The following is a 27,744-nucleotide window of genomic DNA, read 5'->3' on the forward strand; positions in this document are numbered from 1 at the left end:
TAGAGAGGGAAGTCATTCTGGGCAGCTGCTGCATGGTCAGGCTGAGCAAGGGGGAGTTGAGAGTGTTCTGCTTTGAGATTTTCCAGGTGGGAATCCCAGCCCCTCATGTAAAGAAATGGTTTTGAGGTGTGTGTGTTGGGGGGCAGAATCAGCTAGGTCCTTGACCAATGACCACTGGAGGAAATAGCTTAGCCTTGGAGAAAAGAGACACAGTGTGGAGTGCTCACTGCTTAGGTCCCCCTAGAAAGGTTCCACCAAGGGACAAGGGACACGGAGTCAGGCAGATGCCAGTTCTAAGAGCTAGGAATGACAGTCCCTTTCCACGGGCCTCAGCCCCTCCCAACTGAAAAGTAGCCATTAGGACCTTTGTCACCAGCTCATCAGAATAGTTGTAGAAGAAGCAGTCTAACAATGGACCATGATTAGAGTCAGGACAGGGCAGAGCCACTTTGTGTTCCCCCAGCATGACTCGAGGGAGACTGGACTTGGAGAGTTTAAATTAGACGAAAAAAGCGTTGGAGTTAGTCTCTGTGACTTTCATAACCTTGGTGCATCCCACATCCCAGCTAATTCCTACTTTGCCCTGCAGGAAATTCCAAGCCCCCTATCCTTTTGCTTGCTTCCTTGGTTGATGGCCATCAGCCTTGCTGTCTATTGTAATGCTAAGTGTGGGACCACAAGACTGGGCGGCTGCACTTAGACCTGTAACCCTACCCACCCCCACCCCCACCCCCACTGTGAGTTATTTCTGGTTGGGAAATAAAGATGCCAACAGCCAATAGCTGGGCAGAAGAGACATAGGTGGGGTTGAGGTTTCTCCCTGGCTTGGGATGGGGGAGAACCACAGTGGAGAAGAAGAAGGTGCAGGAGGAGGGAGGAGAAGCTGCCATGGGTGAGGAGTCAAGAAAAAATGGCCCTGAGGGCTGGCTGATTGGCGTTAAGAGCAGCCCAGATAAAACATAGTAAGTGATAACTTGGGGTTATCGATAAGAGGTTACCAATTCTAACAGCATAGAGAGTACATATCTGCCCAGCTCTTTGAGCTGCTTAAGGCTTATTGTAAATATAAAGATGGTGTGTGTCTTTTATCCGGGAACTAAATGGTCTAAGGTGGGGTAGAAACCTCAGGTTGGGATTAAACATTACTACAACATGGTATATCCATGATATCCACCAGGATGGAGTTCACTGCGCCAGAGCAGAGCTCTCTCCCATGCCCTCTCCAGAACACACCAGCCAAGTCCATTGGGTTTCTAAGACAAGACTGAGACCCAAGATCCACTCCTTTTATCCCCAAAGAGAACCACAAAAGAATCCCATAGCTTTCTCCTGTTTTCAGCTTGTTAATACAGACATAATTTCATGTAGCCAGGGAAAAAGGATTCTCTCTCTGTGTTTCAGTTGTGATTTTTTAATAGAAGTTGGTTCGAGTACAGGCATTTGAGTTCCTCAATTAAGTTCCATCTAAATGAGGTTTTTTTTTTCCCCCTAGTGCTTTAGATCCTTTTGGACTTAATTTGTATGACAGAAGCCTCTGTTTCTGCGATTCCAATTTGGCTGGTAAGTCTAGCACTCATTACCTGGGTGATAATTCCCCCACCACAGACAGCAGCACCCAGAGCTGAGAGATGGGTGGGTTTTCAATAACAACCCAGCAGGAGGGCTGGTCCCCCTCACTTTTCAATACCACTCAATAAATAGGAAATAATAAATTATTAAGTAAGCCATGTTCTGAGGTCAGGCTCACATCATGGTATTTACAGTGCAAAACTGACAACCGCCAAAAAAAGAAAAGAACAAAACCACAAAATCAAAACAGAGATGAATAATGAAGCAAAACAAAAAGCTAAAACAACAACAACAAAATCCCAAATACACAAACAGAAATAAAAATTAAGGACAGAGGGATGGTGACCATGATGTCATTGTCATTGGCTCATCGGTACAGAACGAACAGAGAAGGCATAGCATTCTTTAAAGTGTTGTCTGATGGTGTTGTGTTTGGCCAGAGTGTCTCTGGTGGGCTGACCAGCGGAAGGGGGCATGTGTCATACACATATCACTAAATAAAATTTTCTACTCAGCAGAGAGAAAACCAGGGTGGGGCACAGACACCCGTGAGAAGACTGTTCAGAATGTACGCAGAAGAGGATGAGGGGAGGGGGACTCTAGCCCAGGTCTGAGGGCATGACACTCGCTAGAATCTCTGCCTAATGTGCATGAGGTCTTGGGTTTCACCCTCAGCACCACAGGAAAAGAAAAATGCAGCACAAAACAAAACAAAACAAAAAACAAAAAACAATCAAACAAACTAAAACAAACAACAAAACCCCAATGTTGGAAGTCAGCCTGGAGAAAGACAAAACTCACTGCTTTCTTCTTCAACCTTTGGTAGCATCCCATATCTGTATTTCTTTAAACCCTTTTGGGAAAGAGACTGGATGGGAGGAACATAGGGATGGAGGTTCTCTGGGACTGAGTCCCAAATTCCTTTTCAACATCTCCCTTTTGTTCTGCTCCTGAAAAGCTGAGTCACACTCCAAGGAGGTCTCAAGGAGAACCTGGAATGGGTTCCACCGTGGGTGGACTGGGTGGACGTGAATGGGTTTTGCTGGCAACTCAGGGTTAGTTTGTGTTCTCGTAGGAGTTCAGATGCTATTTTTAGTTTCGTCTCAAGAATAGGAACCTTCTTGCAGCATTTCAAGATAATTCTCCTCCCTGAGTCTCTGGGACACCTATTGTGTTTGTTGACTCTCTCAGGCATCAGGCCAATGCCTGGAATTATCTGTCAACTATTCCACCTCACTAGGTGGGAACACTGGCCTACAACAAAGTAACAATTAGCCCCATTTCACTCTTGTAGAGCATGCCTGCAGCAGGAGGTCAAGGGGCTTTGGCAATGTGTTGCTTAACCTCGGGCTAGACACTACCCATTTTGGATGTTGGTGGCTGAACTAAGCCATCACCCTGAAGAGCCTATGCGACACAGAGTGCTAGCCATTGTACAAACACAGCTGCAACCCACTTTCAGGTGGTGTTATTCCCTAAAAGCAGAAAGTAATGAGGGTACAGTGAGTAGATACACCTGAGTGCAATGGTTCTACTTAACCAAGGTTATTAGTGTCCCAAAAAGAGTTCTATGCTTGCTTGGAAAGAGAAGCAGTATAGAGGAGAAAGGGAATGGGGGGTGAGAGATGAAGGAGGAGGGAGGGGAGGAGGGGGAGAGAAGGAGGAAGAGGAGGAAGGAGAATAGGCAGGAGGAGGGGGAGGAGAAGGGGAGAAAGATTGAGGAGGAGGGGGAGAGAAATGGAGGAGGAGGGAAAGAGGAAGAGGAAGGGGAGGAAGGGGAGGGAGAAGCAGAAGAGAAGTGTATCCTAGCCTTAGAGGTATCTAAACAGCCTTCTGAAAACTGTTCCCCAGGGAAGAATATCCCCTGGCTTGGATTAAAGCATGACAAACCACATTGGTGGGAAGAGCCAGGGATGTGCTGGTGAATCCACAATTGGACCAGGCAACCTGGCACCCACAAGGCAGTGGAGAATGACTTCTGAAAGGGCAAGAGTTCTCTGTAGCCAGCGGGCCGAAAGTCCCTGCCAGTTGGTTAGGAAGGCAGGACCAAGAAAGGTCTCAGGGTCTTAGATCCCAGCATGAACTTAGAAGTGACCTTTTTTTTGGGGGGGGGCATCTGGCTGTCCCTCCATCTGCCTTTTATTTTCTAGTTTCAGAAGTAGCTTTGTGCCATCCCTAATGCAACAGCTGCTGATCACAGCAAAAGGAGGCTTGATTTGGGTTGTGGGTTTGTCCCAGGATGGCCCGTGCCCTCTTCTCAGAACAATGTTTGTCTATCTCGGGCAAAGCAGGAACGCGTTCTGATCTCAAAAGCTAGGAGTGAAGGAGAAACGGGTAGGGGTAACATACATGAAACAGACCAGGTTTGCTCATAGGAAGGAGTGGATCCCTTTTGCTGACATCGAGATGAGCACAATGTCTTCCCTGGGTTAGCCCATTCCTATCTTTTCTCTCCCGATGTGCCAGCATCAAACATCATCAGAATGATACTTTGTTTCATCAGAATGATACCTTGTCTCCAAGAGCCGTGCTAGTATTAAACTATTCCTACCCACGTGGTCTCGCAACCACAAGGGAACAGCTCTATCTCAGAGGCCATGGGAGGCTGGCTGTTTGGCCAAGACATGGCACTTCTGACTCTGGGCAGCCATTCAAGGAGTCCTTCATAGCTCTTTTAAATTTGTGTAGCTTTACATGTTAATGTTAGGCTCCAGCCCTGAATTGAGGATCACGAGCTCTTTGTGGCCGACTTCATCTTTCTGATATCTCTGTGAAAACGGTGCAGTACATGCACATGGGGTTGAGGCACAGGCCCAAACCTCACTGGCATCAAGCTGAATAACAAGCCTTGGGACTAGTACACTTCTTGGTCAGTCCCAGGATGTTCGGGGCTTAGAGCATTCACGAAAGAGACCAAGATGCCTCTGGCCTTCGGCTTCCACTGCAGCCATAGCAACAGGATTAAAAAAAAAAGATATACAAATAATTTAGAAGGTCCCACCAAATACACAAATGACCACATATCAAGGTACACAATCTCTCTGAATAAATACATAAATAAATAATTAAATACCGCTAACGGTGAGGAGAGAGGGCTCATCACATAAATAATAAATAAATAAAAAATAAATAAATCTAATAAATAAAAAAGTTGGCTAGGAGCCCCAGGCAAAATGGTCCCCTAGAGTGGTTTGAATGAAGATAGTCTGTGTTTTCCGGACAGGCTCTTCTGCCTTCATAAGCTGTCCTGCAGAGGAGGGTTTGGTGGCTCCTGGAAGCCTTTGTCTCCATGAAAAAGATGAGGCTCGATTGGCTTGGTTGGCATCCTGGGTGGGGACGAGGGTTATTTACAGTTGCTGCACATGCCCTCCCAGGGCGCCTACTCCTGTGCCAGACACCTGCTATCCGGCCTCTCATGGTGGCATCAGCATAGGTATCCAGGAGTTTTAGTGGGTGGAGTTTCCATCTGGGCCAGAAGCCATGATGTGGCCACTGATACTTCCCTCTCCCCTCCTGATGGATGAAGGACTTCCCTGGTGCTCACTGAACCCCCAGGCACCACGGTAGATTGGGAAAGCTTGGCACAGGGGAGATCACTGCTTGAATAAAGGGAATCCCGCCCCCACTTCACCTCCAGATGTTTTCCTTGAGGCAAAAAGGCTAAGTAACGCTGTCTGTCCTTGCAACTATCCAAAGCTGGGAGAGAAGCTCTTTCTCCATGTGCCCTGGCTCTGCTCAACTGTTGTCATCACAAACTTGATACCCACAAGGCTCAGGAAAGCCAGGCAGCTGGTGAGGGGGATGCCCATGAGTTTATTTTAAGGAGCATCTCTTTTGCCTGCCTGTTCCCAATATCTTCTGCAGACAAAGCAGCTAGTGGCATTTATATATATCAGAGGGCAGCTAAGTAAGGCTAAGTAACCTTGCTGGTCAGCCCTGGGCAGGAGGGTACTTCTATACTCTTCTGAAGTGTGGTATTTCCCTAATTTGATTGGGCTTCTCTAAGCTGACAGCAAACTCAAAAGCTAGCAGGAGCCCGAGACAGGGAACATTTGAGTCCCTTTGTCACAGGCTCTCTGTATCTGAGTCTTTCCCCCCACAACACTGATTTACAATGCCGTGCTCTGCCTCTGCAAAATTCCTGAGAGGCAAGGAGAGTGGTCTTCATGTAGGGCAGCAGGTGCCAGGCTGCCCCTGGGTAGAATCCAGGGTGTGGCAGACTGGGCACTGTGGAGGGGGATGGCAGGCGCCAACTGGAGGGCAAGGGCAGACTGGATGGCGCTGGGGACTGGCTGCTGGCCACAGCATTGAGAATGCTCAGCAGATGGTCCCGTGGAATCTAATTTGTGCCAGCTCCCAGGGATGAGGCAAATTTGGGAAGTAGGGCTGCTGTCCAAGGTATGCTGACTGTTCCACTGTCGCCTTATTGTCCCTGGGGTGTCACAGGGCCCCGTGTACAGGCCGCCACAGAGTTGGAACCTGCTGGATTCCCTTCCCTGACCATGCTGACATACTAGGAGGGCAGATGACCTGACTCTTTGCAGCTATAGCGAGCTCATTTCCAATCTTTCCTGAAACCCACCGTCAGTGACACCAACATCCACCTGCCCCTGCTCCTGTCTGGATCCAAGCTCTGAGCTCTTATCTTGAATTTCAACCACTTTTGCTCTCTTCTTTTTCCCAACACTGGTTCCAAACTGTGCAGCCATAAGACAGAATTAGTGGGCAAGGGCGGGGTGTGAGGTGGGCAGGGGGGACGGATTAACCCTGACCTTTAGGAGATATACTGTGAGCAGTGGGTGAGTGGAACAGAGCTGTCTCCACATGTCTTGGCCAGGCCCAAACTTTTGAGTCATGGATTATAGCTTTCCACAGGTGGCTTTCTCCATCCAACCCCCGTGAGCCCCAGGATGGCGCTGGTAGAGAGGCTCCTAGCAGCTTGGCAAAGGAATAGAAGTCCCTATATCCCATGCCACCTTCCCAGGAAAGCATAAAGGACAGGACCCAGGAGCGTTTCGTATCTGTCACCCGGAAGATGGTCTGAAGGGCAGGTAGTAAAAGGAGATTGCAGAGTACAGAGAGGTCCTCCCGGTGGGCAGCTGGCTCGACGGAGGGCCTTCGCTTAGCGCCTCGTGCTGGCATAGCTTTCTGCCGAGCTGTAGCTCAGGCTCCGGTTCCGACTGCGGCTCCGGGAGCCCAGGCTGAGGCTGCGAGAACTGGAGCTGCGGCTGGTCCGCGTCCTGCTCCGGGTCTGGCTCCGGCTGCTGTGGCTCCGACTGGGACTCCGGCTCCGGGAGTAACTGCGGCTAGGGGAGCGGCTGCTACTGCTGCTGCTGCTGCTGCTGCTGCTGTACCAGGAGGAGGCGCTGCTGAGGCTGCTGGACGAGGAGGGGCTGGGTCGGTAGTAGGGGATGGGGCGTTTGCGGGCACTGTAGAGACCAGAGAAAGGAAGCATGAGGTTCAATCTGCTCTCAGGGAGCCCCAGTGCTGTTTCAGGGAAAACAATATCCTTCTATCCCCCAGTCTCTTAGTGAGAAAATGCAAACCAGACAAAACAAAAACAAAAACAAACAAACAAACAAAACCAACCCCCAACAAAACAACATACTCCACCTCTTCCCCCATCCCCCAACCCCCTGGTAGTTCCAAGACCAAAGAAAAGACTATTCTAGTGCTAGTCTATCCTGAAAAAGTGATAATGTCACTTAAAAAAAAAATCAACAAATCAGGCTTGGGGCTCAGAGTTCCCAGTTAGCAACAGTGTCTGCGTTGCCACTTTGATTGAAGTTTTGTTTCGCTATTTTCACTTTTACTAGAACCATCTATTCCTAGTAGGTTCTGTTTCTAGGCAGAAGAGACTGCTTTTCCACATGCTGTAGTATATAGTTTCTTTTTAAAAATAAGTTCATGGGGTGTGTGTGTGTGTGGGGGGGGTGCTGTGAAAAAGAACACACTGATTTTTAAGAAAATGAACTACATCCACGATCAGTTAGCCAAGCAGCATGGGTAACCAGTGGCCAAGAGACTCATGGATGCCTAGATGCAGGGAAGAGAGCGCTGTTGGTTGTTTGACCAGGCCCATCCATCACTCTGGGCCCCCTGTCCTTATTCTGCCTCCTGGTCCTCTTCAGGAAGGATACAATGTTGCTTCCAGGATTCCTGCTGGTCTCTGGGATGAGTGGAGATGGCTAGAAAGATAACCTAGTTTTTTTTTTTTAGAGGGGGGGGGTGGTATCCAGCCTTTCCAATCATTCTCCCAGGTTTCAAAGCTTGAGAAATTCAATTTCTTTCACAGCCTTTGCCCTCTCTCTGCAAACAGCGCTTCCCCTGAGACCTTAGCTGTCACAGGTCACACTTTCACCTCTTCTGACCACTGAGTCAATAATGATAGGACACAGTGTGTCCTGCGTTTAAATTTACAAAGCGAGGTCACCTCTTCTCGTTCCCTTTCATCTCCTCCACGTGACACTCTTGGGGAGTGAGGCCTTGTTTTGTGGGTGAGAAACAGCCTTAGGAGAGGAAAAGGCTCTAGGTGCCCCCAGGAACTCACCACAGCTCCATTTAAGCCTTTGGATATCCTGGTAACACTTGCATTCTCTGAACTTGGTTAAGGGTGTGATCACGAATAGTTTAATTTTAAGCTGGCATCTGAGTATTCTAGGGTATAGGACTATCTCCACTAAGGTCAGGCTGTACTACCGGGACAGCGCCCTGCCCTGTGGGAACAAACACCCCCTAGGCTACACACTAGTCCTCCAATTGGCCTATTGTCTTCTCTGCAGTCTCCAGGACAAGCTCTCTCGTTCCACATGCTATCCAGGTCCCTGCCCCACTGCAGGCCTAGCAGATTAGAAGCTTGGTAAGATTCCAAGGTTTTGAAACAAATGCCATCGTTTTAGGGGCTGCTGGAAGGGCTATTCTGGAGCGCCACCCCTCCCCCCCCATTCCCCAGTTTCAGGGAAGCAAAAGATGATTTAGTCAGCGCCATTGTCCATATGGGGAGAAGGTTGGAAGCAGGCAATGCCCTGCTCTTGGGTCTCTCACCTGGTTATCCTCCGAGCCTCCAGGTGGCTTGGGGAGTCTCTCCTGCGCTTCCTCATGGGTGAGTAGGACCGTCGCCTCCTGCGCGCACGTTCTCGGGGCTGTGGTTCTTTCTCACCATACTTTAGGTCCCGTTCCCTGAAGGGGTGTAGCAGCGGGCACGAGGGGCCGTGGGTGTTACTAGGTAACTAGGGCTGGGCTGGCTTTTCTACGGGTGCGTGCTGTGTGAGACTCTTAACTGTGTTCACTGAGGCTAGGCTTTGTCAGGGGCGGGAAGGTGACGCACTCTGGGAAGAATCTGCTCCCGTGAGCACCATGGGATGAGCTGGCAGAGTGGCGGCCTCTGTGCGTGGGTGGGTGCGCGCGCGCATGCGTGTGCGCTCCCCTTGACAGAGGCACAAATACTAGTGGGTGAGGAGGAATATATTAGAAGGCACTGGGGTGGGCAAGAATCAGGGCTATGAATACAGGGGCAAGAGGATGCAACAAGTCAAGCAAGGAAACCGAGCACCCAGATGTGAAAGGACAGTAGAATAAAGGGTGTATTGAGGCCTTGTTGCCACTTACGTTTGGAAAAAAAAAAAAAAAGAAAAAGAATTGCAAGAATTCCTGTCCCTACCTTTGCTGGGTTAAGGCTTGGGATACTGGGTACTTCTAGGTAAGGTCTAAGGGATGTGGCTCAGGAGCGGGAGTAGGAATGCGCGGGGCGGGTGGGGGGTGAGAGTTGGGGGGTGGTGGTGGATCCGCCCTAGGGAATGGGGTGATACCTGCTGGGGCTGTAGCGAGAGTAGCTGGGACTTCGACGAGACCTGGAGCTTCTGCTAGGTGGGCTCCTCTTGCCAGACTTGGACGAATAGCTGGGAGAGCGAGAGTAGGACCTGAGGAAGACAGAAGAGCCCCCTAAGGAGCCTGCAGCCTGCAGACCTGTGTGTGAGGGTTATGCCATCGGCTAAGGCTCTGTGCACCTAGAGCGCACTAGGTGGCACTCTTTAAAGGAACCTGTCCCTTAATCAGAGAATGAAATCTCCTCCTTTTTTGAGTAATTGATAATAATAATATGGACAACACCCTGTTATTTAGTGAATGCTTATTGTCCTGGCCAGTTTTTTTTTTTTCTTATCTGTGTGATATCCCAAACCATTCATGAAGCCACAGAATATATATATATATATATATATATATATATATATATATATATATATATATATAAAAGTTTTACATTTCAGACCATTTGGAGGAGCATGGTTAGCTTAGCATAGTGTTCCATTTCACCCTGTCTAGGAAATAGATTGTTTCTTTGTGCAGAGTATACATGCTGTATGGACTACTTGCCCGTTACCAAGTAGCCTTCTTGTGATCAGATCTACCATCATTGAATTGTTTGTGTGCCAGCCATCACTCCTAATGGTTCACAAGAATAAGCAGTGATGCTAGTCACTCTCACATGTCAGAGAGCTGCAGGGACAATGCTTGCCCTAAGAAGAGAGGATAGGCATTTGCTCGTCCCTCCCCCATTCAATAAGAAAGAAAATGATTGGACGCAGGGTGTGCTGAAACTGTGGTAAGAGCAGAGGTTTCTGGGTAACTGAAGGAGAGCAGAACTCGCTCTACCTGTGCTCTACCTCTCTCACAGCTGATGGTCCCACTCTCAGGGAACACTGTGGAGGAAGGGATGACTCTTTCCTACTGAGTACAGTTGTGACCCCTCCCCACCGAAAAGTGTCCCGCCGGTTTGCTCTTCGCACGCGCATTGAGAAATCTTAGAGAGGAAAAAAAAATGCAAGTGCTGGTTTGGAAATAACCAAAGAAGAAAACTGCGTTTTGATTATATAGCTGTCGGAGAAGAGGAACAGCCAGCTTGCTGTTTGGGAGTTTCTGTTTGAAGAGGGAAGCTGGGATCAAGGGGGTATGGGGGGTTGTATTCTATGGGATGTTTCAGTTACTGAGATCTTGTGTCTGTATGTTCCACGACAGTTATTCCAGATAAGGTAACCAAACAATACCAGTGACTTGAAATTGGGGGTGAGAATACAAAAACAGCTGCAGTCCCTCCCCCACCTCTCTCTCTTTCTCCACCCCCACCCCCTTCCCCTGAAATGTAACTCTGCAACTCCTTCCACTAAAGGAGAATCTTCTGGGTGGGTCTTATGACTTATTATGCTTAATAGAATAGCAAGACAGAATGGAATGTTATTTCAAGCTGAGAAGTTCCCTCCCTCCCCCTCCCTCCCTCCCTCCCTCCCTCCCTCCCTCCCTCCCTCCCTCTCTCTCTCTCTCTCTCTCTCTCTCTCTCTCTCTCCCTTGTCACTACCATGCGTACAAGCAGATAGTCCTGCCGGTTGATGAGAGACAACAGAGTGCAAAGACAACTAATCACTATCACTGGATGACTTTCAATTCCCAGCCCCTAGCCAACCCGCCATCTGGTCAAAAACACACGAGGGGGCTGACAACGTAGCCAGCCCGCTGAGCCCAGCACAAATCTGAGCCCAGCACAAATCGCTAATCCACAGAGTTACAGCAACTAAGTAAACACATTTTTATTTGAAGGATGGTGTTGGTTACTTTTTTTAAGCAGCAGCACGAGTTAATTGGTGCTTAGCTCCTCCTCATGCCAATGGAAACAATAACAATGAAAGTTCCTTGTGTTCTAAGTGCTTCTACCCCTGAGAGGCGCCACAGGGTCCCTGAGCCAAGCATTCCGATTTTTATTTGCCACACAAGGAAGCGGAATCTTAGAGATGTTGGCTGTCTTAACCAAGGCTGTCAAAAGTAATGGCTGTAGCAGGTATTCAAAGTCAAGTCCTACTCCTCTTCTCTGTGGGAAGGGGAGTGTGTGTGTGTGTGTGGGGGGGGGGGGTGTTGGGCATCGAAAGTTACCAAAACTCCCTGTCAAAGAAGGACAAACAGTGGATCAAATGTCAATGACACACTCACCTTTTTTCAGAGGAGGTGGACCGACTCCGGGTGTACCTGGGGGAAGCTCTGGGGTTTGGGGACCTGGATGAGGGACTGGAGGATCGAGTGCTGGTGTAGGAGGAGCTACGGGAGCACTCTTTGATGGGGGAGCTCCGGGCTGTGGATGGGACCAAACTAGACTTCTTCACCTCTGCACACTGGAGACATGGGGACTGAAACCCTCTGCAGGAGGAAAAACATCTGTCATCACCCTGCCACCCTTACTCTGGGAGGCACCTTGACCTGATGCTCCCTCCTCCACATCTGCCCAGGCCACAGTGACCTCCAGTCCTCATTCCACCCTCCCTCTTTTCAGGGACGACCTGCCAGGTGTCAGAATTTAGAAGAGCAGAGATAGAGAAGACCTCACAAGTAGATGGATATTTAGTCCAATTCAGTCTCCTCAGGTAAAAGACCCATACAACGCCACAGGGGCCGCTTCAGAGCACCCCAGGAAGCCCTCATGGGCACAGTGTTAATTAAATAACATCAAATCTTGTGGTGAGAGATTCCCGACACCCCCCCCCCCCCCTTGTCCTTGTCCAGTCCTTCTACTTGCATGAATGAGGAAGCCCTGGCTGGGTGCTCCTGGGTTTTCAGCACCTCTCTAACACTTTGTAATCTCTCCAAGATAAAGGGACAGGCTCTGGGGTCAGGGCCTTGAGCAGAATTGACCAGAGTTGAAGACAGAGTTAAAGACTTAATCGTATTATCAGAGGTGCGTTCTATTTAGGAGCTTTTGTGTTTCAGAAACTGATGCACATTTCAATACAGAAAAGGCATGCTACGATTATAATAAACAAACCAGTGTGGATATAGTTTTAAAAGAAATCAAGAAAGTGACCCATGATTAGGTTAAGTTTGGGCAACTTGGATGTAGCCCATTTTGCAGATGGAGAGATTGAGAGACACTCCCCCAAAACAGATAGATGGAGGCTTGTTCATAATCAGACAAGGGGTAGGGGTGCTTTGCCTTACAGTCTCTCTTGTCTAACCAAACTCCTTCTGAGGTTCTCAGGCAGGCATGTTCATTTCAAGATGACCAAGAGTCAAGTTCACGAGTCAACTTCAGATCACATTGATAAAACTTTCTAGATTCGTGATGACCTCTGTTCACCTCTTGTCTTGGCTCTTGACCCTAACTGGCTGTTCCCTCTTAAACAAAATGTCCTCTTTTGTCCCTTGTCTCCAGACCTTAGGAGGTGTTGGCACTGTCCTTGTCACCTAGCCATTCCTCTACATGTGGTTCTGGTTTGACCTGACCCTGTCTTCTCTGGAAAGCCTTTTAGGACATTCTCTCTACTGCTGGTCGGGGTTGAGGGTCTCCTGTGTGTTGCCATGGTTCCCCCTGCATAGCCCTGCTCCCCTTCCTACATGACTCTCCGGTCAGATAACGCCATGTATCTTTGCTGCAGATATTGAGCTCCTTGGAGAAAGGGCATGTGCCCCTCTGTAACACCCTCCAGACACAGATTGTCAAGTGTCACTTTAAAGTCACCCTCTATGTCTCGGGCTCTTCACAAGCATCATTTTGTTTAATCCTCTCGATAGCTGCCTATCTGGCCCTCCTTGTATGGCCGATTTACTGAGGTGACTCAGAAGGACTAGTGACTCGCTCAAGGTCACTCAGAGTTCCAAACTCCGATCTGTCTGGCGGCTCCCCCACATGTCCGTCATCACTCCAGTCCCTTTCCCTCCATGTCTGTGGTGTCCTTGGCTTCCAGCTCATATCTCTTCCACTTAGCCCGTATTTATTGAGCCCTTTGTCCAGAGCTGGCAGGGCATAAATACTCATGATTTCACCATCATTTACATTCCTCAGTGAAAGGCTGCTTCTAAATTATTTAATTGGGCTGTCTATGTATATCAAATTAAGCAGGTAATGGCTATATATCTCTTGGACTTGGAATCTAGTTGGGTCTGCATTTGAATGCTGCTACTGTTGCTTATTAGCTGAATTTAAGTCTGTGGGTCTGTGCCTCAAATTCACTGCACTTCACAAAAAGGTTATAATAGTGATATAAATATAAAGTGGAGACACTAATAGGAGCCGAGGAAAGCTGTTCACGGGAAGCATTTTTAACAGTGTCTAGTATGTTATCTGGCTTAATAGATGTTAACAACTTTTAAATTAATTGATACTAATACCATTGCTATCATCATCATCATTATCACTTGAGTAGGGTGTGGCCATCATTTGGAAGTCTTGACCACTTAGCACAAAGGTAGACTTGAAGCCGCAGCAGGAGGAGAGCCCCAGTGCTTCTCTGGGTACAGTGTGCTAGCCAGCTTTCCCCACTTGGGTATCTGCCAACTCGAGGCGGGGGCCCGCCATTTTTACCAAGCTAAGTGTTGCCCTAAGGTAACAAGTTGAATGGATGGTGCAGACTAAATGACCAGCAAATTTAAACAATTACTCCCGTGAGAGCACATTTAGTGCTTAGCATTATGCTGTGATTCACTTATTTTTTCTTCCACATTCTCTTCATGTATCTGTGCATGTGTGTAGTATGTGCACACATGTGCACAGATATGGGGGGGCAGGTGTGCTAGCTGATGCCAGAGATCATTCTCCATCACTCCCCCTCTTTCTTCTTTGAGGCAGGGTCTCCCAGTCAAACCCAGAGCTTACTGATAAGCCTACCCTCACTACGCTGCTTGCTCTGGGGAACCCTTGGCTCTGCATCCTGAGGATCCAGGCCTTTGAGCCCACCTGACATTTCTACTGCTTGCTTGGCGAGCATTTTAACCATGGAACTATGTCCATATACTTCAATTGCTTGATCAACAGAGCCGTTGGTGAAGAAATGATGGCCCTGTCATTGGCTGATTTTGTGTGTCAACTTGACACAGGCTGGAGTTATCACAGAGAAAGGAGCTTCAGTTGGGGAAGTGCCTCCATGAGATCCAGCTGTGGGGCATTTTCTCAATTAGTGATCAAGGGTAGAAGGGCCCATTCTGGGTGGTGTCATCCCTGGGCTGGTGGTCTCAGGTTCTGTAAGAGAGCAAGCTGAGCAAGCCAGGGGAAACAAGCCAATAAGCAGCATCCCCCCATGGCCTCTGCATCAGCTCCTGCTTCCTGACCTACTTGAGTTCTAGTCCTGACATCCTTTGGTGATGAACGCAGTATGGAAGTGTAAGCTGAATAAACCCTTTCCTCCCCAACTTGTTTCTTGATCGTGATGTTTGTGCAGGAATAGAAACCCTGACTAAGACAGCTTCTGAGCAAACATGAATCTGTCTTCTCTGAAGGGAAAATGCAAGCAGCAAGCACAACACCCAGCAAAGAAGGTCATGTGTATGTGTGTGTGTTGATGATGAAATGTTTCTTTTGTATACTCTCTCTCTCTCTCTCTCTCTCTCTCTCTATATATATATATATATATATATATATATATATATATATATATATATATATTTTTTTTTTTTTTTAAAGAGCCAAATAATATTCTTCAATCTGTGGGGCTAGAGGGATGGTTTGGTGGTTGAGAGCACTGGCTGCTCTTCTGGAGGGCCTGAGTTCAATTCCCAGCACCCACAGGACAGTTCACAACTGTCTGTGAGTCCAGTTCCAGGGTATTCAATACCCTCTCTCAGATACATGTAAGCAAAACCCCGATGCATATAAAATAAAAATAAATAAATTCTTTTAAAAAAGAATAAAACTATTATAATCATATATATGCAGGTTTGTTTTTTTTTTTTTAGTGTGAATGCTTTTAATTTATTGTGGTCAGTATTATGATACGTTTTTAACTGACAGTGACTCAAAAGAAGTTAATGTATATGTGTGTGTGTGTGTGTGCGCATTTGCATATATTGCATATACATATGTATCATATATATGCTAATTTGAATGGACTCTCTTGTAAATAAAGACTCCTGGAAGGAAGACTGGAACCATGATGAGACAGTGAAATGTTGCTGCTAAGAGGCGGACCCGCCCACCCCCAAATACACTGACCTTGACTCTCTGCTCCTGCAGGCGGGAGAGACAGTCTCCAAGACAGCCCCCTTGTTCTGGGGGGAGGAGGTGGTGAAGGAGTTCCCTGAATCGGAGGTGTTGCCACAGTTGAGGTCTCGACTCTTGCTTAGATCCCCACCGGGACTCCCCTTCTCCTGGCCCCGAGACCTGGCCGAGCTGGTTTGCGTGGAGGGCGGCGAGGACGTGTCATTGCCCGAGTCGTACTCCTGCGAGCGCCCTCGGGTGGCGGCGAGAGGGCTGGCCGATTTGCTAAAGAGGTCAGCCGCGGACCCCGACCCAGTGATCTGAAAGCAAAAAGACCCGTCGGACACTGCTGAGCTCCTGGGCCGTGTGCCAGTAACCTAGAATGTTAACCGTCATGAGTCACTGTAACGAAAGCAAAGAGAGAGGGGAGAGAAGAGACGCCAAAAAAACAAAAGCACAAATTCCTGAAAGAATTCCACAGAAATAGGAGATCTCTAGATCTTATTTTTTGTTTGTTTTGTTTTGTTTTGTTTTTTTTAAACCCCCTGCTAGAAGAACTGGAAGATTCAGGAGACATGCAGGGAAAAAGGCATGCGATTCAGAGTAAACGAAAGTCAAAGGAAATCATACAAAAAATATAGTCTTCAATAAACTCAAACAGAAAGAGACAAATTAATAGAAAAGGGAGGGCTGTAGACACCCTTAACCTCAAAGAATAATCAAAAGGAAGGAAAGGGGAGCGGGGAAGGAAAAAAAAAGAAAAGGGGCTATGGGCCTCAAAAATTATATCTTGGAAATTAAAAACGCAAAAGGCCAAGGTTTAAATTTAACCAAAATCCTCAGCTAACTCTCTCTCTCTCTCTTTCTCTCTCTCAGAAAAAGTTGCTTGCATAAAATACTGAAGAAGTGTCATATGGGCCAAAGAAATAAAGATGAGGGTTGGTCTCTCTCTCTCTCTCTTTCTTTCTTCCTTTCTTTCTTTCTTTCTTTCTTTCTTTCTTTCTTTCTTTCTTTCTTTCTTTCAAAAAAAGTCACGGTCACAAACTGACGGTTCAGCAGTTTCCAACTAAAGGAGTCAAGAGAGGGAGGGGCAAAATAAATATAAAGGCATATAGTCTGACTGAAAACAAACAAACCAAAAATAATAACAATAATAACGATTAAAAAAAAAGTCTCTACAGGCATTTGTGCGCGTCCTTCTCCCTCGTAGGAGGTAGCTAAGCATCCTGAGTGGCTTCTAATAAAGTCTCTCATGTCTTTGCGGATTACATCCACTTACCAAGCAAGGACTCCTCCTTTAGTAGGAAAGGTGTAAGAGAAAGGGAAGAGCGGGCAACGTGAGTCCATCATCAGACAAGAAAAAACACACACCTTCCTGCACAACTTTAACCTTCGCTCTGACCTTTTGGGTTTGGGGGCGCTCAGTGCTTTGAGCGTGTGGATAGCTCATACCTCGACACTCCCTTCCTGCCCAGGTTGGATCAGGGAAACCTTCGTGGCTTGGGAACCTGCGCCCTGCGCCTTATTTCTAGAGGAGACCGGAAGGGAACTCGTGATCGCGGTCGGGCAATTTAGAAGGGCACAATCAGGGATCGCTGGAAGAGAGGCCTCAGAGTCCTGCTGGAGGACTGGCTAGGAAGACTGAGGGCTTTGTGAGCAGTGAGCTCTTGGGAAGGGAGGTCTATGCTGAGAATATGTTTTTTCTTCAACGTTCAGGTCAGGATGTGGCTGAGAGGTCATAGTGAGTTTGCTTCTGGCTCCTGGTCGTTGTACCATGTTTAGTTGAGGTGGGCAAAAGCCCTGAACAATGTATCTAGCAATGTATCTCTCTGAGGAGATACATCTGTGGGATCAAGCGGACACTCTCTGGAAACCTCTCTGGGGCTCCTGGGATTCCAGAATTCTCTGTTTAAACGTCTCACGAGCCTCCTTCTGAGGTTATGTCTCCTCCACAGTTCTGTCTTCCCATACATAACTATGTCTCAGGTGGGTCAATCTGGGCAGAATCTGCATGATGATGCTAAGGTATCCAAGTGCCTGTGTGGGGCCTGTCACAGTTAGTGACAGAGACAGGAAGCCCGAGACCTTGGGGCAGGTTCTCTCTCACTGCCATTCTAGTGCAGAGGGATTCTGCGATTCTGGATTCAAAGGCGACTTTCATATCACCTTGAAAATATATTTGCTGAGAGAGTGAACATACTTTATTAGGCTTTGTTGCTTTATTTATGAGCATTTAGACATCTTGCCTAGTATAGATGTCCTATCGTCTGACCCTAGGCCTTATATAGTATTTTCCTATTTTAAAAATAAAAATCTACTTTCCCCCAACTTCATCTCTTGTTTCACAGATCTGCTAGGGAAGGGGCCACCAGAGCTTTTCTAAGAAACCACTTCAACCATGAGGGGAGATGTGTACACCCGGAACTGATAATCACAGAGAGATCCTCAACAGCTTGGAATACCAGGGCCTGGGGTTAGGAGGTAGGACTTTCTTTACTGTTTCTCCCAGAAGGCTTTGCACATGGGCAAGGTAGTGGTCTAGTCTTAGTCACTCCTATAGGCACAGTGCAGCCTCTTCCTTAGACACATCTTGTTCACCTGTAGCTTTGCCTTGATGGTGAGACCTCAAAATAGGTGGCCAGGTGGAATTTTCTGGAGTGCGACCTTTCTTTCTTTCTTTCTTTCTTTCTTTCTTTCTTTCTTTCTTTCTTTCTTTCTTTCCTTCCTTCCTTCCTTCCTTCCTTCCTTTCTTTCTTTCTTTCTTTCTTTCTTTCTTTCTTTCTTTCTTTCTTTCTTTCTTTTTTAAGAATATATAGGCTCTGTTCCCATTCAGCTCCTTTTAGATTGGATGTCGTTTTTTCCCAACTCTGAGGTCCCAATGGTCCCTTTATCGCCTCTACCACAGCGACAGGGACCTGGATCTGAGCTTTCAGACTGGGGTCTGACTTAGGGAAAGAATCAAGGGATTTTGGACCTGGAGTGAATGGTGGGTTTACCAGCATATCAGAAAGGGAGTCAATCTTGGAGGAAACAAGGCTGGCCGGGTTCTAGAAGTTCAGTGAACATTTCTCCCCTCTTCCAAGTACTTTCTCCTGGTATTGACTACAATCTAGAAGTATTTTATTTCCTTGATGTATCATGGTTCCCTGTGAGGAAAGACGTTGAGTTCCAAGTCTCTCTAGGCTGGTGCACGCATGTAGAAGGGGACCTTGCCTTCTGCGCATGCTCAGCCCCACTACCCGAGCCCACAGGGATGTTTGCAGAGTGTGTCTCCCTGACCATGACGTAACGCACATATGGCTTTTGTGTTTGACCTGGCAGCATTACATAAGCTGATGCTTCTCATCGCCAGAAGTAGAGATGTAGTTCTACTGGGATGCTCTCATTGGGCAAGCGCTTCAGGGGTACACAACATACTGGCCTCTTCCACTTGTGGAACAGCCCATTCTTTTAGTTTGACATAAATTACAGCGTTCTTTACCAATCTCCTTCACCTACTTCATCAAACCAAACTGAGAGCCTCACCTATCACTGGTTCATGCTTCCCCCAGTAGCCTCCCACAGTCCAAGCTGAGTAGCAAGTTTTCTTGGTTTTGCTAACACGGGCCACACCCACATCCCCAGGTCATTTGCATATCCGGTTCCCTCGGGAGGAGATAAACTCTTCCCTTCTTTGCCACCTTCTCTGATCACTTAGGCCAAGCCAGTACAACACTCTGCAACTAATTAATTCAATCTTTCAACTAACTACTAGCTCCAGATGAAATGTCTTGTTACTAAGAAAGCCTAGAGACGTATTTGGCTGTCGGTCTCTTTGCCCGCTTTGTTGAGCACACCGGCAGTGCCTGGTGCAGTGTTGTACAGCAGACAGGACCCTATCGTGTCTGCCTCAGGGTAGCCAGCTGCTCAGCAAATGATGTTAAATAATCTAAGCTCTTCCACGGTCCCTTGGGAGCCTCAGGGACTCTGCCTTTGGTAGAGGTGCCTGTGTGACCAGGCAATGGTGAAATCTGCTTTAGAGAACTGATTCTGATTTCTTCCTTCCTTCCTTCCTTCCTTCCTTCCTTCCTTCCTTCCTTCCTTCCTCCCTCCCTCCCTCCCTCCCTCCCTGCTTGCCTGCCTGCCTGCCTGCCTTCTTTCTTTCTTTCTTTCTTTCTTTCTTTCTTTCTTCTTTTTCCCTTTTTTTTTTTTTTTTTTTTTTTTTTTTTTTGGTTCTTTGAGACAGGGTTTCTCTGTGTGTAGCTCTGGCAGTTTTGGAACTCTCTCTGTAGAACAGGCTGGCCTTGAACTCAGAAATCTGCCTGCTTCTGCCTCCCAAGTGTTGGGATTAAAGGCATGCACCACCACTGCCCGGCTGATTTCTATCACAATAAAAACAGCTCCATAAAAGTCCAGGGGTTTTGAAGCCAACGTAAGACTGCATGTGTTGAGCCACAGGGAACCTTGGCAGCCAAGGATTAAGTCTGGACCATGGCAGAAAAGAGAGACTTCCCCTGGGTGTTTCCTCTCCTCCTGATTTCTCCCTGACCCAGGGCTGCAGGAGAAGCACCAAGAGATTCTGCCTACACGTTTCTGCCAGGACCTTCCCACCTGCGCATGCGTCGCAGCTCTCTAGTGAGGCTTTTGAGGCATTAGAGAGCCTCCCACAGGAGACAAGCTACCATGATGGCCCCTCTCAGTCGGATGCTTGTTAAGCTACTAAATTTTGGAGCTAAGTCGAAAGGATGGACCATCCAGAGACTACCCCACCTGGGGATCCATCCCATAATCAGCCACCAAACCCAGACACTATTGCACATGCCAGCAAGATTTTGCTGAAAGGACTCTGATAAAGCTGTCTCGTGTGAGGCTATGCCAGTGACTGGCAAATACAGAAGTGGATGCTCACAGTCATCTATTGGATGGAACACAGGGCCCCCAAAGGAGGAGCTAGAGAAAGTACCCAAGGAGCTGAAGGGATCTGCAACCCTATAGGTGGAACAACAATATGAACTAACCAGTACCTCCCAGAGCTCGTGTCTCTAGCTGCATATGTAGCAGAAGATGGCCTAGTCGGCCATCATTGGGAAGAGAGGCCCCTTGGTCTTGCAAATTTTATATGCCCCAGTACAGGGGAATGCCAGGGCCAAGAAGTGGGAATGGGTGGGTAGGGGAGCAGGGCGGTGAGGAGGGTAATGGGAACTTTCAGGATAGCATTTGAAATGTAAATAAAGAAAATATCTAATAAAAATAAAAGATTAAAAAAAAGAAGAAGAAAGAAAGGTCAAGTTGGAAGAGGCACCGACCATGCCTGGAAATTTGTATACAAACGGTTGCTAGCTTCCATTTTGGCTAAGTCCCTCAGACTAAGGAAAAATTTATAGTCATCTCTTTGAACCAGACAAGTCAGAAACTGTGTATACTGGTCTCTGGATCTAAAGCAGGCCAGCTTACCTCACTATTGAGGGCTTGGTAAGTGGAGGCTCTGTGGGGTCTCATTTCTCATTTGTTTCTTAGGACATTGCCTGCATCCCCAAATGTCCTCCTTTTGATACACCACCACCTATTTGTCCTGTTAGAGGATATTGTGGCAGGGAGAAAGGGGTCATCTGAAGACATTTCTATTTTTGGCTTACAGGGACACGGTTCTGTTTTATGTCGTATAGGTGGTTTCTATACTTTCAGGTCGGAGGGATACTTTTAATAATAAACCTGTCATTTGGGGACATCTGTGCCTTTTAAAGATCTTCCCTCCTCCCCAGCTCCAGGCTCCATCTTTTCAGAGTGTCCAGTTCACTCTGGGAGAAGAGGGCTTGAAGTCATAGTGCGAGCAGCCAAAAGCAGAGCTAGTACTGGGGAAAGAGCAGGTTTGACCGGGAGACTTTGTGTTGTGACGAGTGACAACAGAGGCGGTCTGTCTTCCTGCCTTTGTCCTGTCATCTCTGAACATCTCCATAACCAGATATTCCCCCATGACACTCAAGACACAATCACTCCCTGCCCAATATCATCATGATTGGATGGCTCCTAATTTTGCTTTGTTGGCACATGATTGAGCTACTAGCTCCCTTACAGTCCATCTTTGATGAGTTCTTCATCCAGTAGTGATGTTCATGTGTACATGGCTCCCTGATCATGCATAACAGCCTATACAATGCCCTCAGGTCTCTCACAGATTCATCACCATCCGGCAATAATGCCTGGTAGTGCTCAGGATTCCCAGAACGCTCAGACTAGGGTTCTCTTCTTTGGGCTGCCCTCACCTCGTCCTCCATCTCAACCTTAATTCTTCCTGTGAATTAATACAGGAATTAATTCAGAATTAATTAATTCTTAATTCTGTTCTGTGGCGAATAGCAAAAGGAAAACAAAACCAACCAACCAACCAATCAACTAAACAAACAAACAAAAAACGGGAGCCCAAGAGTTGGCCAATGACCAAATAAGATAGTCTTATCTAACCTGGAATCCCAGGAACTGAGGGAAGGATTTGAGGGCTAATGGTTTATTTTGAGAGATGAAAGAAAACCTTGGAGGGAAGAAAGAAAGAGAACCATATGAGCAAGCACCTGTAAAAGGTCTGCGGTTAATACACAGTGGGCAGTGCAGCCCAACCCAAAGGAGGACTTTGGGAATTTGTGTAGAATGTATATCGTAGACTTAACATTAACCCAAGAGGGAGTGGGCTGGGGACATATGCACCAGCCATTCAATACTCATGGGAAAAACTGTCCCTAAGGTATGCTAATTCCTGTCTGTGTTCCCAGTCAGGCAAAGTGGGCCCTGGCAACCAGAGGATACCATCTGGAAGCTGCAAGTCAGCTGTGAGCCCTGAATTAGGGAGAAGGAGGGGGATGTGTGGAACGTGTTTGCTTCAATGTATCCAGTTGATCATGGAGATGGGTCAGGCCACTTGCATTGTGACACAGCTAGGCTTTCTTTAGCCCATTTAGTGTGTTTGAAAATAAATGTGAATGGACTTCCAATGTATGCTGAGCAGTGAGGGTTCACACAACAACCCCACTTCTGGTTTTTATTGGACAATTAGATCTGGGTCCATATTCCCCCAGAAATGCTTTGTGTGCTGGGTCCTTAGGGTCAGTACTATTCACATATACTAGCGGTGGGGCCCTTGAGATATTTGAGAACTTCTGCTCTAAAAGTCCGAGCGCCTCAGAAGGAAGATGAACACAGCACACCTGCTCAGTTTCCTTTCTCCCTTTTAGAACTAGGAAATATATCAGGCTTCTCTCTCATCTCAATGCTTTAAACCCTTGTTGGACTGTTGCCAATCAAAGGAACCAGGAGACACTAAGCCACAGTCAGACTCCGCATACAAGGGAACCCCTGCTACTCATTTATCATTGCTGTTTGTGTATACGTACGTGCTGTTAGAACTCAGAGGTCAACACTGGGAGTCTTCCTCAATCACTTTCCACCTTAGTTTGGAGGCAGGGTCTCTCACTGAGAGCATCAGTTCAGCTACACTGACTGAGCAGGAAGCCCCAGGGACCCTCTGGTGGCTACCTCCCCAGTTCTGGGGTCACAGGAAGGTGCTGCAGCTCCTGGCTTTGCACATGGATACTGGCTATCAGACTTGGGACCTCACGCCTGTATGGCAGGCGCTCTACCAACTGAGCCACCTCCACAGCCCTTACTTGTTCTCCTTATTAGGACAAATTGCTTTCCGTGATTTCATGGCCACTGCAGGGCAAGGCTAACAAATGTCTCTCCTTTATCCTTCCATCAGTTCTGACGACATAAACCCTCCAAATTCTTCTCTTCCTTCAGCTTAGGAGTCAGTCATGGGCTCGCTTCATCTCCATGTTTCTTAACACACTCGATGTTAACACTTGGGGGGGGTTTCAAATAATTAATTAAATCCCCTCAGCAGGAGCCCTAGCTCCCCCGAGTTTCTCTGGAATACCTCAGCCCTCCAGGGGAGCCGGCACAGCTATTTATTGTTTTTGTTTCAAATCATTATTTAATCAAGAACGGAGAGGGGGGAAAGGCAACCTCTCACTTACACTTCAAAATTTAATTTCGGCTGAATTCCGAGATCAAGAGGCAGCTCGGTCTAATAGGTTACAAAAATACAATCAAGAAGAGAATTTCAATTAAACTGAACAAGTCCATTTACGGGGCTTCGAATGGCCCCATGGAGAGCGGCAGCTATAAATTGCTTCTTGCTTCTCTGCCATATGGGGAGCTGGGCGAGCTCACATGCTACAAGGCAGAGAGCTTGCAGCCAGAGGGTCCTGTTCGTTCCTTAAGAAACCAATCCCTTTGCTTCTCTAAGACAGAGGGACTGTTTTCCTTGGTGACATTCCTCTTTCTTTGACACTAATTAGGAACACAGCAAAAGAATAGACTCAGTGACCTGATGAAGTTCATCTGGAAGTCTGGATGGGCAGAGCCTGAACTTCTGAGGGTAAAGAAAAGAGTTCCTACAACCGAGGCATCTCCAGGCCCTGCAGTTCCTCTGACACTGGGTAGGGGGAGCTAGCTGGCCTCACTGCCCCTTCTCCTTCAGGAGGACCCTGAAAGGAATGACCACTCCCAGCTTCCCCCTTTCTCAGAAGCCTCACCCAAGGTCCTCCTGTCTACCAGCTTCCCAAATCCTCCATATAAACTTGGCTGGATAAAAATCTCCCCCCCCCCCCCCCGCCCCAGCCCGGGTTGAAAGGAAAAAAAGTAAGCTCAATAAATGAGTTTTGCATCAAGGTAAATTTCATTCCGTTTAAAGATGCATCTTATTTTATTCTCCAAGGTAATGGTTTTTTCCACCTCTTCTGGTGGTGAAATGTCTCTCAGCTGATAAATAGAAGGAAAAAAAAAAAAAGAAAATGGCTGTTTCTTACACAGCAGAGACTATGCTGTGTCATTTCTCATCCCCGAGTTCCTAAGTGTCCCCTCGCTATTATGAACCATGTCTCCTCTCCACTGCAGTGAAGGGCTTGGGTGCTGAGGCTTGCCTTTCTATAGAACTAACAGCAATTTTCCATCCCATCTTTCCCTAAAGGTTGCTGTCAGGCGCACCAGTGGATCCTGAGGCCAGAGGACACTGCTGGGTTTATTGGGACTGAGTCATTAAGAAAGCTTCCGTGGTAATAAGTCATGTTAGCAGCTACCATGTGTGTGATGTCAGATTCCAAGCCTTGACATGAGTTTTCCTACAACAGATGCCTGGAGCCTGGCAGGACTGCATAGTTGTTGTTGTTGTTTTGTTATTGGTATTTATATATGTGTGTACATATTCTTGGCAAGGATGTGGAGGTCAGAAGTCAACATTAGGTAACTCCCTTTTTTTTTTTTTTTGCATTTTTTAAAATTAGGTATTTTCCTCATTTACATTTTCAATGCTAGGTAACTCCCTTAATAATCACCCTCTACCTTGTTAGTTAATTGTTTAATTTTTTTTTTTGAGATAGGGTCTCCCAATGAATCTGGAGGTCAGCAGGTTAGCAAGACTGTCTGGGAAGAAGCCCTAGTGACCCTACTGTCTCCTCCTCCTCCTCCTCCCCCTGTTCTGGAGTCACAGGTTCACACCATTGTGCTTGGCTTTTATGTGGGTGCTGGGTATCCAAACCTAGGTTTGGGGTAACCGATTGAGCTGCCTCTCCTGACCTTAAAGTGAATAGATACCTGTCTCACACCGTCATCATATCCATCACGTTAACATAATTACTCCAAGTTACAGATGGCATTTACATGGGTAAGCACACGGTTCTCCTGCTCTCTGGCTTCAGATCTGAGTTTCTACAATGAGGAGCCACTTTTTGTCTCTCTAGGCCACAGCATCCTTATTCTATAAAGGGCATACTGTGTCTATCGAAGAGCTATGATAAAAGCACGAGGCAGTGTCACGGGTCAGCCATCTATGCTAGCATCCGGCACATGGTCATAGGTGCTTAGAGGACATTCGTTAGTGGTGTCATCCAAGATGTTACAGGAAGTCAGGGACTCCAGAACTCAGATCTGCTCCAAAGCCTGCATTTTGATTTCATATACTCTTTACAAAGCACATGAAACTTTCTTTGACAGACGTCACATTCTCCTTTCATGTGTTGGCATCTGTGTAACATGTGGTCCATATAGGACTGCCTTTGGCCCTGGTTACAGTACAAGTAGTGGGGGAAGAGGTGGCTTGGCTTCTCCATGGTTCGGATCCAGTCTTTTTTCTAGATTTCCTTTGCAGTTATGAAGTTTGATGGAGAAAGACCACATAACAGAAACGGAAAGACTTCTGCTAAGCACCGGGGGCCACCAGCATCCCCAATGTCTGCTCTCTGCCATCTCCCTTCCTTCCTACTTGTGTTACCTTACTAGGTCATTGTGTTCCCAGAGCCTCACTTTCTCCATCTGCAAAATGGGGATGATAATGATGCATACCTTTAAGAAACAGGGAGGGGAGGGCAGGGGGAATAATTATGCAAATTATGTGGTGGCATCTGCCACGTAGGGCATCCCATTCCTTTCTCTACGTGAGTCATTTCAAATCGATAAATCCCACCCATCCTTCAGTGCCCAGCTCAAATAACCTCTTATCACAAACCCCTCTCAGACATCAAGACAAGAAGTGTGACACCTCCAAGACAGTGTGTGTGCTCCCACTATGGCTGGCTGAGAGTGACACTCTGAACAGTCACCAACTGCATGAGTGTTAAGCACACTCCATGAGAAGGCAGACTCGACACCGAAAGGGATTAGCTATTGTATTGTAGTGTCAGGGGGAGTGTAGAGAAAGTGTCAGGGGAGAGATAATTGGCTGACGGGGGAATGGGATGAGGCGGCAAAATAACCTATTTGCCAATCCGTGTGCAATCATTTGACTGTTTTAACAAGCACAGGAAGGAATGTCGCCCACAGCCACGATCCTGCTCTAATTAAACCCACTGCTGGGTCCTTGAAATGCTCAGTGACCAAGCAAGAGAGCCTCTGGTCACCTTTAACCAACTAGGACCCAGTTCAGAGTCAAGGCCTTCATTTGCACAGGCATATATGAAAAGAATTTCCTTCAATGCTCCTGCTCTTGGCTGTTTTCAAAAGAACAATGGGAGCAGGGCAGAGGAGGCTCTCAGAGCTTATAGAACTTCCATTTTCCTTCTCATTGGCTAAGTCCTGCTCATAGTTTTCTGAGTTTACCTTCTCTATCTGCTCCAATTCTAGTGCCTTTTCCTGTCAGCCAACCTTCTCCCTCATCTCGGTGTCTGTCCTTTGTCACACTTGACTCTTTCCTATTGTCACCTCCCCTCATCTCTGTTCTCTCTTAGCAAGCACAGGCTTTCCTTCCTGTTCATCAGATGTCCAGAGCAAAAATGGTGCCCAACCCTTTATAGATAGATGCTCGGTAGACATGGATAGACTTGACAAAATGGTTGGTAGGTGGTTCATGCAAATGGCCCTGCTGTTCTATCTAATGGAGAAAGATCATGGGACTGGAATCTTCTCTCATTTTTGTCTTTGTATTGGAAAAGACAAAAGAGCCAACCAAGCACAGAGGGAACATGGAGTCAGGTCTTGGAGTGTATTTAATACTTCCGGGAGTCAGAGAACCTCAAATGGGGTGATTGCAGCCATGTTGGAGCTAACTAGTATTTATGATGCAAAGGTAATCCTGTAGGAAGCAGGATCATGACTCTTGTTCCAGTTTACCCATTGGCTTACCCAAGCAGGAAAGTACACTTTTGTTATTACTATGACTTCTGATAATGACTCTACCTCTCTTGGTGGCATCACCAAAAAGCATTGTATAGCATTTGCCTCTCACCAATTGCATTCTAAAATGTTTACTCACAGCTAATCATGGTGACCCCATTACAAGCTTTAAACTAGCTCTTACTAGTTGTCTTGTGTTTCAGGATTTGAGGAAACAGAGACAAAGAGAGGTAATGTGACAAAGTTCCATGGCAGGAATCTAGAATGTTATTCAAGTTTTGTTCCTGGACCAAGCACTGGGCTAAATGATTGTCTTCTTTATATATATGTATATATGTATGCGTGCATGCATTTGTGTGTGTGTTTGTGTGGTTGCACAATCATAATGCCCTGTTTTGTTTTGTTTTTTTAACAACCCCACCTTGCCAAAGCCATCAATACTCTCTTATACTTCTCCATTTTTGTCCTTCACAACCAAGTTGTTGGGAAAGAGGTGAGCTCTTAAGGCCTCTTCCTTGCATATAAAGATAGAGCCTGGCTTTTGGTTCTTCTGACAGGGGTTGGACTCCTGGGGGATATGCAGGCTCCTA

General features: G+C 47.1%; 1 protein-coding gene and 1 long non-coding RNA gene across 4 annotated transcripts in view; one reads left to right on the top strand and one right to left on the bottom strand.

Annotated features, from left to right (window-relative positions):
• Positions 1-845: 845 nt before the first annotated feature.
• On the top strand, positions 846-27,611 carry Srrm4os (serine/arginine repetitive matrix 4, opposite strand). The gene is made up of 4 exons (NR_015595.3): positions 846-962; positions 1,493-1,560; positions 23,848-23,927; positions 24,519-27,611. It is a non-coding gene; the product is annotated as a serine/arginine repetitive matrix 4, opposite strand (long non-coding RNA).
• Positions 1,392-27,744, bottom strand: part of Srrm4 (serine/arginine repetitive matrix 4) — a 153,295-nt gene continuing 126,942 nt past the window's right edge. For 2 of the 3 annotated variants that reach the window (XM_006530456.4, XM_011248239.2), the window contains 5 exons: positions 15,533-15,837; positions 11,548-11,751; positions 9,378-9,488; positions 8,614-8,748; positions 1,392-6,998 (listed from right to left, as the gene is read on the bottom strand). In XM_006530456.4, coding sequence (XP_006530519.1) covers positions 6,692-6,998; positions 8,614-8,748; positions 9,378-9,488; positions 11,548-11,751; positions 15,533-15,837 — 1,062 coding nt within the window. In that variant the 3' untranslated portion in view covers positions 1,392-6,691. The remainder of the gene's footprint in view (positions 6,999-8,613; positions 8,749-9,377; positions 9,489-11,547; positions 11,752-15,532; positions 15,838-27,744) is intronic. The other variant, NM_026886.3, reaches the window with a different exon arrangement.

Source organism: Mus musculus, chromosome 5, assembly GCF_000001635.26.
Source record: "Mus musculus strain C57BL/6J chromosome 5, GRCm38.p6 C57BL/6J".
Taxonomy (NCBI): Eukaryota; Metazoa; Chordata; class Mammalia; order Rodentia; family Muridae; genus Mus; species Mus musculus.